Source organism: Lonchura striata, chromosome 5 (genome assembly GCF_046129695.1).
Source record: "Lonchura striata isolate bLonStr1 chromosome 5, bLonStr1.mat, whole genome shotgun sequence".
In the NCBI taxonomy this organism is placed as follows: Eukaryota; Metazoa; Chordata; class Aves; order Passeriformes; family Estrildidae; genus Lonchura; species Lonchura striata.
This window is the reverse complement of record NC_134607.1, coordinates 49,106,578-49,119,128: the sequence shown is the minus strand read 5'-3', so window position 1 is coordinate 49,119,128 and position 12,551 is coordinate 49,106,578. Positions and strand designations below refer to the sequence as shown.

Sequence of the window (12,551 nt, the reverse complement as noted above, 5' to 3'; positions counted from 1 at the left end):
AATTACCTCACCAGGTTTGAGTCCATACACAGCTGACATAGTCCAGTTCAGCATAACTGCATAGCCACCAGTTGGTCTCACAACACCCTAAATGAGGAAATTTGAGTATTTAAGTATTTAAGATTAAGATTTGAAGGATACAATCATATTGCTGTGTTCAATTAAATTTTAATGATTTAGTAGCAATGGAATTAAATTTATCCAGCTCAAATACTTCTTACTTATGAAAAGAATCTATTCCAACAAGCACATACTAACACTTCCACTAAGGAAGTAGTTATGGAAAACAAAAACCAAACATACAGTAAAACAAACATTCAAAAGATAACTAACAAAGCTAAAATTCTCTCATAAAGTTGGATATACAAATAGTCAATATATACTGACAAAAAATAAGAGATTAAGTATTTACCTCACTTAAACTGTACCATCCCGATGCTAGGCACATTTTAAATTCATTGCCTACTCTATCTATATCATCTTCACACCTGCAAAGTAGATGACCCCTGGAAAAACTGGGGTGAATTACTCCCTGAAATGTCCCTTTCTGCTCTGACTCTTTTTAAAGATGTCAGAGTATATTCTTGAAATTTTTTCATCTAGCCTGAAGTACACACATGAATGCTAAATGAATACCACCCCAGTCTTCAGCTAAAAGAGGGATTTGAGAATTAGAATGAGAGATTATTGACAGCATCGTGCACCTTGGTAAACCAAAACCAGCTCTGGAACATCATTAACAGGAAACTTTTGGACATATTTTGCAATGTTAGTATGGTCAATAAATATTGACCATATTGACATACTGACAATATCACCTTCTAGCACATTATTCCTTGAAGAATTAAGTAAACTACATCCTGGTATCCTGAACTAAAAGTCAGATGAAATCCACTGGACCAAACAAATATGCAGTGCACAGACATTACAATGCAGCTGTCTGTCTGTGCTAGGCATGGTACAGTCTCTTGATGTATTTAACAGAATGAAATAGGCACTTTCAGATCTCATCCAAGAAATAAGAGACTGCAGAGATACATTAACTAAAATGGAGATTGCTAAGGCAGAGAATGGTTTACAAACACTTCACCAATTTCAGACAGCAGATTCCATTTGTTCAACTCAGCTTCTAACTTAGCCTTTGTTCTGAGATCAACAAAAGTTTTTTTAGGATGGTTATAACCAAGTAGTTTTACCTACATGACCATTAAAATTAAGTTACTTAAATAAATAAATAAAAAAGTTATTTTATTCACTGAGAGTTACTTATCGTAGCTTACTGCTAGTTGAAAATATCTCTCTTGTAAGGGTGATTGATTTAAGATGTCTGTACTTTTCTCTGCAGAGACAACACAGTGAAGTAAACTTCTGAGACCTATTACCTCTGAGATACTATATTGATACTCTGTCAAGGAAAATATCTGTTGTAACAAAGGATCTTATCTTGGGTTTTTTGACAATACAACTGAATGATTTAGGATATGTATGTTGCTTTCAAGGGCCCACATTGAAGGTAAAAGCAGAAGGCATTTTTCTCAACAAATCTGATGTTTGTTTTCCATTACATTCTAAGAGATTCTGAATAAATGGTAGTAAGACTATCGCCATAAAATTATATTAAGCTTGTCTTCCACATTGTAAATGAGCATTTTAAGTACCAGGCAAACACACAGAGAGTTAACTTTTTAAATACAATTCTTTAAAAATACATTCTAAAAACTAATTTACATTCAAAAGCAAACATTTTCAGAGAATACCCTTTGTTAATTTTCACTTAACTTCTATTTTCAGGGTATTATGTACTCGGAACTGTTCAGTAACATAAGCTTTATTTCATTTAATCTGTAATGTCATTCAGCACATCTTATCTACAAGAAAATTAGCTAATATGTAAATAATGAACAAGATTAGTCAGCAATCAATGCTATCACACAAGTGATATATTAACTGGTCTTGTTATTAAGTAACTATACTATGCTTATCTAAGGAAGTTAAAACACAGAAGACAGTACTGAATAAAATACATTCTGCTATCCTCAAAAGTTTATTTTGTACAAACAACTAAAGAAAATGCATCTTTATACTACTACTATTTAAATTTAAAACGATTATTTATTCCTAGGCACTGCCTTTAAAATAGCGAAATGTGAAGAAAGAGATTCTACAAATGAAGAAACCATTTGTTAAATGTGGATAATTTATAGCATTGTGCTCTAGCAAACATTTTCAACCTTTTCAATTAAATATTTTTTCACAGAGAACTGCAAATAGTTGGTCACAGGCACTTAGACTAGTCATAGTCCTTTACCTTGGGCAAACCTGTTGTTCCAGATGTATACAGAATATAAAGTGGATGGTCTGAGGGAACAGAGACACATTTTGAACATTGGGCTTTTGCAAGCTCTTCTTCCCAGTCAAGATCACGGCCTCTGGTAAGAGGAACATGGCCCTGCCCATTGAAAAATAAGAAAACTGTCAAAAGAAAATTACATGGAATAAATGGAATTCATTTTAAAAAAACATATAATATTCAAATTTTTTATACAGTACTATTCAATTTTCTGTAAGCTCTCTACTGCATTAGTTCTATTTAGTATTTAAATCTTATTAATATAATGCTCATCCTTAAAATTAAAAACAAACTACAACAGATACAGTAAAATATTTATTGCAAAAAAGTAAAGGCACATGAACTACAAAAATAAGTGAAGGCTAGCATAAAGACAGTACAACTGTACACCCACCAAATTAGGTCGCTGGTAAATGAGAACTTTATGAGGTTTGCTCTGTACCCTTGCCAGTGCTGCTTCTAGGAGAGATAAGTATTCCACTTTCCTTTTCGGTTCTACTCCAAAACTTGCTGTTACAATAAGTTTGGGCTAAAAGAAGAGGAAAGTTAATATATACATTTGCAATGTATTTTAGATATGTAACCTAATAATATTTTCCATTAAATTCAACATATACAATTTACCTTTACATAATTAGACACAGGGGTTAGATCAGTTTTCTAGAGTAAATTAAGCTTGTGTAATCTCACTGTCCATGCATCTGCTTTTTGTTTGGAAGAACATTTAATGCTTTCTAACACATCACTGTTTTCAAATATATCTGAGTAAGAAATCAACAGTATTAACTTCTTATTAGTTGTACAAATATTAATGAAAGAAAGAGTGGTGCAGTGACGTCAACAGTTAGCTGTACTGTTTTGCCTTCTACCTAATGCTTCCAATTTCACATTTCAATACTAGCTGAAGAATTTTGCTGGCTTTTTCACAGCCTGCAATAAAAGTCACAGGATGGAAACGAGAAGAAAGAGGGAAAAGAAGGCAAACAAGAGATGGCAGGAAACTAGAAATACAGGAAGAGAATAAGCAAAAGCCATAAGGCACAGGAAGGAAAGTAAGGCTAGAGTTTTTCAAGAGATGGTCAAAGGATTGAGGGTGCAAAATTACTAAAAATCAGATATGTATAGTTCTGGGGCTTTTTAAATATCTCCTTCCAAATGCAGATTTCTCATCTACATTAACCGCACCTTTTATTTAAGTCTGCTTAAGTGAAGAAATCTGCATAGAAGCTATTTCAACTTGGGTCCAAAGATTGGTATTTTTATTTTTTGTTTTTCAGGACAGAAAAGGAAGCACCAAAGAAACTCTGTGTTAGAACATATTTTACTTGGAAAAGAACGAGTCTTCAATCTCTGTCGTTTTGAAGTTTTAGAAGTTTATTTATCATATGGTGCTCAGTTTGATCAAGCTGGTTTACTAATTGTATTCATTAGCATAAATCCCATTAAGTAGGCATAAACCACAATGTCACAGTTAAGGCTAAATTAAATTCAGCAGAGAAAGTACAAATTCAATTGTTCTCTTGTGCAATAATAAAATGTTTCCTGTCCAAATATGTCATTCAGGAAAGATCCCTAATTGGTGTGTATTCAAAGTAAACATTTTGGATGAGCTTTAAAATTTCAGCATTCATTGATTTTCCTTTTTGGAGTGCACTGATTTAATAGATGTACAATACAGTGCAGTTAAGCTGAAATACATTGGGAGGCCACTCTGAAGTTAGACTGTAATAAATACAAGACACACAGTCCTATTCAAGTGTTAAGATGAAAGAATCTTGTTATCACTAGCTTTATAGTAATTTGTAGATGATCCCACTTGTGTTCATCAACTGCCTTGTATGTAGTAAGGACATCTAAAAATAACCAATACTAAATTAGGTAAGGTGATGTACTACCAAAGTGAAGAAGCATGGATCACTCCAGGCAAATCAAAGGCCCACTACTTGTTTTAACTGCTCTTTTCTTCTCTCTGCCTAATAGCATTATTTCCCCTGCACCTCTGCTCCCATATTGCTTTCATACACCCATTTCCTGTGGGATTCCTTAAAATCAGAGGGTTTGGGGCACATTGCAAAAGGCAGGCCTCAGAGACAGCAGGATGGTGATTAGAGGTAAGCAGTAGCTATAAGATTTGTCAGCAGAAAAAGTATACAAGATGTAGAAAGAAAGGACAAATAGAACAATAGTCTGTGTATTAACGTTTGGGTAGAATAAATTCCTAAGTTGCAGGAAAGTATATCTGGTGAGATATTAGGAAGGTCTAAGCTTAATAATGGAGCTCTGTGCATTGTATCTTGAAGCTTACAAGGAAGTATTGTGTTAGAAATAAGCAAGCATTGTTTTAACCAAAGGTACGTGTGCTTATAGTGATTGGATAGAACTACTGTCAATATGATTTTGCTTTGTTTGACTGGTCAAAAAGTTTATAAAGTAAGTTGTAACATTAAGTTCTTGGTCTGTTGCCTGGATGTGAGCTGCTGGCATCTTCCCATTGTCATAACCCTGTAATGAGACTGATGCTAAAAAATAAACAGCTCGAGACGCATGCCACAGTAGTCCCGTCCATGATTTGTACATAGCCCCTGGCCGGCGATAATTTCCCACCTCTTCTGGGGCTCCATGTAGTCATATATTAAGATTAGATAGAAATATAACAAGTTTGAAGAAAAAACAGGGAGAGTTCAAGGGTCTGCTGGAGCTATAGAAAAAAAACAGCAACATTATGAAGTAGAAATGAGATAAAGCAAGGCCCAATAGTAAAAGATGTTGGTACAAGACAAACATTTTCATCCTGCTGTAAAGACTCCTTCTACAAATTCTTCTATACTCTCTAATACTCCTCAAGTGATGCAGCTGACACTCCTGAAGGAGGGGATGCCATCCAGAGGGATATGGACAACCTTGAGGAGTAGGCCCATGAGAACTTAATGAGCTTCAACAGGGCACACGTGCAAGGTCCTACACCTGTGCCAGGCCAAGCCATCCAAAAATCAATGCACTCTGGGGAATGAAGGGATTGAGAGCAGCCCTGCCAAGAAGGATTGAGATACTGGTGGATGAAAAGCTGGACATGAGCAATGTCTGCTGCAATGGGACAAAGACGTAATAGTATAAAACTATAAGAAAATATATTTAAACTAGATATAAGGATGACATTTTTTGCAATGAGGGTGGTGAAATACTGGCACAGGTTGCTCAAAGAGGTGATACATGCTCCATCCCAGGGAACATTCAATGTCAGGTTTGACAGGGCTCTGAGAAACCTAATCTATCTGAACATGCCCTGCTCATTATGGGAAGTGAGTCTAGATTACCTTCAAAGGTCCCTTCCATGACTGCATGAACCTACCTTTTGCTTTAATACTACAAATTATATATTCCCAGACTCAAGTAAAAGGAAGGATGACAAAAAATCCTGTTCTCATGCTCTGTATCACTTCATCACAATTCACTGCAGAATGCCTGTAACTGCCAACACCTGACACAAGTAGAAATTACCCGCTGCAGGACTCTGCAGCATTCCCAGACCTATTTAAAATTCAAGATAAATTAAGCTAACCTGGCCAAGTGTACCTTTTCATAGTCACTAGAAAGTGTTTGTTATTTCTTTCACTCAGACTTTCCAATGGAGTATGAAGTTTGATCTTTCTTCTACAAGAGCATCTTACATCCAGCCTTCCACTGCACATCCTTAACACTTTCCAATTAATTTTACCAATATCGGGTCCTATACTGCAGCATCTAAACCAATTCACATAAAAGCCTAATAAAAAGGCTAGGTCTAACACAGGTACTTACAGGTAGCCTCAAGAGTGTGCAATTCACTTATCATGAAAGCTTTATCACACTGAAAATTGGGGCATGTTTTGAAAAGTAGATTGAGGATATGCCTCCCCTTACTTAGATTTTTATTATACATCAGATGGACCAAAAATAATTCATAATACTGCCTTTTAAAGAAACCAAAAGGCAATGTAAATTAGGACTTAGTCCATGGTTTCCAGGTAATATGATTATTAGCTAATGATTAGCTAATGATTAGCTATAATTATTAGCTAATAATTATATAGCTAACCCTTCAAAAGAGTTGCTATGTGACCTTGGGTAGAAAAATTGAACTTCCTCTCTTTTCAATTTAATGCATTATGATTATTATGATTATGATTATTATGCTCTCTCCCTTTTTTCCCCTGAGGAAAAACCATTGGGATTAATTAGTCAAAAATTGCAAAATGCTCTAGAAGTAAACATGCCAGATGATTTGTTTTTGTAGCAGCCTCCATTTTTAAAGTTTATAATTTTTTCTTCTACATTACTTTATAGCTTGTTTAAAAGATGGGCAAGTGGGAAGAAAGACAGGGAAAACTAGAGAGCTGTTGATAGCCTTTTTGCATCATTCCAACAAACCATTTTGGCCATTTTATTAACATTTTTGTTAAAGCATCAAGGAGAGAGGGAAAATGCATTCAACTCTCTATTTACCAATATTTATAAAATTGAAATTTCTATAATCTGAAAAGCACTTCTGCACACAGAAATCTACATGAAAGTTCCACAAATCCTGGAGACTTGAACCCTACACAAAATCCTGTTCTGGTTTATATATCTAAGCAGTACAATTCAATTTATATATCTAAGCAATTTATATATCTAAGCAAAATGACAAGATGGCTACCACAGAGAGTCTGAATGCTTCAGGTGATTGATCAAGGTGACAAAAGACTTTGCCTTGTTCACTAGTGGAAAACAAGAATAGGCCATTCCATTGTTAGCTGGTTTGAAACTAGCACATACACAAGCTACTAATATGCCTATATAAGGTACTAAGAATAGTCAACTACTATTTTTATTTCAGTAACAAAGACATCATAACGCTTTATAAACAAGCTCAACTTATGCCAAACACAGGAGCCTTTAAAGAATTGACCTCTATTAATTATGTAATCTGCAGAGTCATTTATTTAGAACAACTGTTTCCATAGCTGTCAAGCGGGATGAGTCCTTTCTGGAGGCCGTGGTGGGACAGTGCAGGGTCAGCATGGTGTGAATCATTTGCCTCTTGCACTCTCTGCTATGCCTATTTTGCTGTTACTGTTCATTTATTTCATTGCTGTTTCTAGCACACTGTTCTTACCTCAACCTGATCTTTACCTTTTAGGCCTCAAATTTTCCTCTTCATCCCACCACAGGGAGGAAGAGGGAGAGAGGGGAACAAGCAAACAACATAAGGTTTGGAGTGTTTCAATAAGAACAATACATTGGGGAACACTATTCCTAAATCATAACATAGTTGAACAAATGAACTACCTAACATGCCTAAACATCAGACAAGCCAGTGAAATCACTTAGGGTTGGCACAATTCTCCTCATTTCCTTGATGAAAATGCTGAACCAAAAGCCAATATTAAGGAGATGCTTTGTAGAAAAAGACTGACCAACATGAAAACAAAGTAGACTCTATACAAACAACAGTGTGTTAAACTCCTGCTTTTGTAGAAGGAGCAGCAATTTCGTCAAAATTGTTCACTTTGTGTCTGATATACAACTATCAACCTCAGCACAGACATAGTACTTTGTTCATATTGCAACAATAGGTATTATAAACAAACTGTGTGCCACACAAAGAGAAACATTATCCTGTCTGGGAAAAAATCCAAACAACAGGTTTTTGACATTGACTAATAGGAGTAACTAATGCAATGGTGATTGTTGCTTCAAACAGGTTATTACCTTTGCATGATCAATGCGAACTGAAAGCTCTTTAGATGCAAATCCACCAAAAATGAGGCTATGGATGGCTCCTATTCTTGCACAAGCCAGCATACAGTACACTGTCTGTGGAATCATGGGCATGTAGATAACCACACGATCTCCTTTCTTCACACCATGTTTGATCATGACATCAGCTAACTTGGAGACCTGTACTGACAAAACACTCATATTTAAAGTTTCTCCAGATCTGCTGTTTTCTCCATTAAAAAAAACTTTCATACAGTCAACAGATGCATGACATCAAACAGACAAGCCAATATGATAAAGAAAGTTCATGTAATATAATCAAGGTTCAATAAATTTAAGACTATTTCTTTTTTTCAAAAAATCTAATATATTTTTCTTTCGTAAAATAAAAATTGAAGACTATTGTAGTCAGTACACCAAAAAAAATCAATAGCAATGTCTAGCAAATTTTAAATTACAGTCTACCTATCATTCTTTTATTCCGTTTATATTTCTCAATTTTAGCTCTTTAGAATGAATGTAAACTGGTCATTTCATAATGTAAGTTCTGTCCTAACTAGCTAACTTTGAAACACAAATCAATAGGTATTTTCCTTACTGAAGTGTTATAAACTTCTCAGAATCTGAGACAAGAGACCTTCTACTCTCAACCAAAGGGAAACACAAATTCAGAGAAATATCTAGGTTTAAAATTAATTTTTGCTCTCATTGTTAAGATTTTAATTTTTGCTATGCAGAAACCTCAGAGAGACTATGTACAGCAGCAAAGGACTGGAACTCAAGAAACGCAATAGACTGATCAGCAGCAATGCCCTTGCAATACCATGAAAAAATATTTATTGCTTTGACAGTACACAACATTCAGTCACAAAAGCAGTACTGAATATTTCATTTGTATTTACCACACAGTATGTTGGATTACAGTGAGCATGGGAGCCTGTGACAAGCACTGTGAAGTTGTTCCAACCTGCTTGTTGTGGCACGGCAATGTGGCACCTTCTGAAAGAAATGCTTTCTTTTATAGTATTTAAAAATTAGAGTTTTCTCTTTTTAAAGAGTAACTACATTCAGTCCTAGAATCTTCATAAATATATTGAAAAGGACACAAACTGCTTTGTATGCAGTAAAGACGTCGTAAAATAACCAATACTAAATCAGCTACAGTGATTTACTTACCCAAGAGAAGAAGCACATGGACCACGCTCGGCAAATCAAATGCCCACTACTGGTTTTAATTGCTCTTTCCTACTGTTGTACCTCTCTGCCTAATGACATTATTTCCTGCACCTTTGCTCCCATATTGCTTTTATATATCCAACTCCCACCTCACTGTTTCTCTCTTCAGTGGAAATATATTTTCACACTTTCAGTAACCTGAGACAGTAACATCCAGAAGCTCCAGGAGCATCTGCTCCGTTTTTGCATTAAATTCAAAGCTATCCACAATGAAACAGCATATTTCTACATTCTCCCCAAGCATTTAAGAAAATGGAAACACAGAAGCACCAAGCAGGTACTCTTGCATCAGAAGATACTGAGTAGGTCCTATTTGCTGTAAGCATTGCAGAAATCTGTGCTGCTGTTTTCAACCACAAGAAACAACATGTTAGTAAGGCAAAGTCATCACCACACCAAGCTGAAAACGCACACAAATTTAGGTATCTGTATGATTTGTATGGAATAGATCTCTTATCTTAAATATTACTGGTTTTCAAGAGAAAGTATATTTAATGCTAGACTTATTAATACCTATCAATATCATATATAACTGATATACACTATCAAAACTCAACAAAAACCAAAGACTGGACATGTACAAAGCTAGCATCTATCACCATACTACCAGCATTTACAGTAATTTCTAGGTATAATTAGTGAAAGTAATTGTAAATAAAGATAGCAACTCTACTTCCAAAGGTAAATTACTTTTCTGTATTCCTAGTGTGAAAACATTAAAATCTTCAAACACAGAGCTTACATCACCTTTTCTCAAAGAAACAAAAAAATCAAATTATCTTCCCTGCTTCTGACTTTCAAGCAGAGTGTTGACAAAAAGGCCAGAGGCAATAAAAGTAACATTTAGTGAGTGTTTTTATACACTGTAATTGTGGATAGTGGGCAACAAATAGTTAAACACAATGGATAAGTATTATTATTATTCATTATCATTATTTCATAAATAATTATTACAAATTATGAAAAATGCACTGTTTTCCTGCTAAAGGAAAAAGACATTATTTAATGATCTTAATTAGTAATTTTGTAATAGAAGATTCCCAGTGCCTGTAAACAAGCTATATAACTGGTATACGAGGGAGACAGCAAAGAGATCTGCATGTACTTACGTAATTTTTATTGAAATCTATCATAGCTAAATTGCATTTAAAGCAGAACATGTGTACAGCATACTGCAGAAGGAACTACATGTCACCTGTGCAAACCCAGTAATCGCTTGTCTGGACCTAATTTCCCCACCCTAAAGACTGTAATGCCACTGCAGACAACAATGCAATACAATACATGGGTATCTATGATTTTCTTTGTGCCCTTTCCCTCATCCTTCTGACAGGAAACATTTGGACTATACAATAAAACATTGTCTCTATCTACAACTATTTGGAAGACAGGGTAACATTATAAAGCAGGTTTACATTGCCCTTCAGATTGGTGTGGTAGCCCTGAAACATCCAAGCAATCACTTTCTAAAAAAAAGGGGAGGGCAGAAAAGCGAGTACTGACATTTCATTAAATCGTTTAAAGCCACGTACCTTCCACTTTGTTACAATGTGTTGTCATTTATAATTTACATTAATACACTGTAGTGTACTTTATCACTCAAAAACTAACACACTATTTCTCCACTTTTCTTAACGTTTAAAACTGTTCACTCACTTTAATATATTTGACATTTCAGTAATAAAATCACTTGAGACCAAGTGATATAATAAGAAAGTCAAGTAGGCTTTCAGCTTGGAAGACCAGAGCATAAATTACACTTCTACCAAACACATGGACCCAGTAAGCATGGTTTTACTTTTACCCAGCAACCAAATACTACAGCTATATTAGCAACTAAGGTTTCTAAGTCATTCAGTTCTGCTCCTGGTAGTTACCAAAAGCAGTTTTGGTTCAGGCCAAAAGAATTCCTCTTAAAAGATACAAAACCAGAAATCCCATTCAAAATGCTCAAAAGAGGAATTCCAAACCTTCCTGAGTTGAACAGTGATTGGGACACACAAGCACAGAACCCTTCAATGCAAGCTAAACTCTCCTAGACCTACGAGATCCATGAAAAAAATACAACAGCCTACATCCCTCCCATTTTCAGCAGATCTCTTTGTTACTTTTGTTTTCAGGAATCCGGTAGCTAGCTGATAAACAAATCAAACTTGCTGTACCAAAGTGGTCCAGAAAGCTTCAACAGACAAGCTATTAATATCAAATATTGCCTTTCACATTTATTTACTTTTGATTTAGAACAAACTGTAGAGAATTCAGAAATAGTATTTAGATAGGACTCAGCCTCCAGCAAGATTATCATGAACTTCTGAGTGAGTACTGCTACATACCCCAGAAAACTTAAACCAGTTCTTCCACTTGGTTTGGCAATGCTCTGTAAGAAGAAATGTAGATGAAAGGATGTGTATGTCAACTAGCAAAATTTTCTCACTTTTCACAAATTTGCCATGTCTTAAGAAAATTAATACACTTACAGAGACATAAACTTAGGAGACTTAATATAATATCAAGCTTAAAAAGCTGAAAAAAGGCTACTTTTCAAGTTCTTTTCAGACGAAATTTCTACCAAGCAAGTTCACTTACAATAATTCACATCAAAATGTTGTATTTCTGCATTTCTGTATTAAAGTTAATCAAGTGTTATATGCAACATATGTATAGATTGATTTTATATACACATCTATTTGCATATATATTGTGTATATATCATAATTACTGAAGGCAAACAACAACTAAAATTGTATATATACACAAAATTGTAATTATTATATATTAGTACAAAGGATCTTTTCAAAGTCTTCTGACTCCTTAAAACATCAAAGCTAGCTGTTCCAGCTCCAGCATACAATATGGCATGATGTTTCTTGGACTTGGTAAATAAATAAAAAAACTAAACTGTTAAGGAGTATGTGTTTTCTATATTTTCCTTAAAAGGTAGAATGCATAAGAGGTTTATAATTTCTTTGCAGCTGTATGACTTTTCTTGCAACAGTGGAATAAGCCCCTTGAAACAGAATTACTTAATTATGACCTCATTTCACATTTTAATCCACAGATTCACATCACTCCAGACATTACATGCATATCTTAAGTACAGAGAGTGTTACATTCAAAGAAATCCATCTTGCACATTGAAATACATTAAGGAAGAATACCAGTCCAACTCCAACATTTCTTTGTACTCGGTGTTAAGTTCAACTGCTACATGTAACTGGAAAAAAAA

General features: G+C 34.8%; 1 protein-coding gene across 2 annotated transcripts in view; it reads right to left on the bottom strand.

The window, feature by feature from the left end:
• ACSS3 (acyl-CoA synthetase short chain family member 3) overlaps positions 1–12,551 on the bottom strand; it is a 67,206-nt gene that overhangs the window by 47,449 nt on the left and 7,206 nt on the right. Inside the window, exons 2-6 of one of the 2 annotated variants that reach the window (XM_021528055.2) lie at positions 11,659–11,702; positions 8,081–8,269; positions 2,745–2,879; positions 2,309–2,449; positions 7–87 (exon numbers count right to left, since the gene is read on the bottom strand). In XM_021528055.2, coding sequence (XP_021383730.1) covers positions 7–87; positions 2,309–2,449; positions 2,745–2,879; positions 8,081–8,248 — 525 coding nt within the window. In that variant the 5' untranslated portion in view covers positions 8,249–8,269; positions 11,659–11,702. The remainder of the gene's footprint in view (positions 1–6; positions 88–2,308; positions 2,450–2,744; positions 2,880–8,080; positions 8,270–11,658; positions 11,703–12,551) is intronic. The other variant, XM_077783546.1, reaches the window with a different exon arrangement.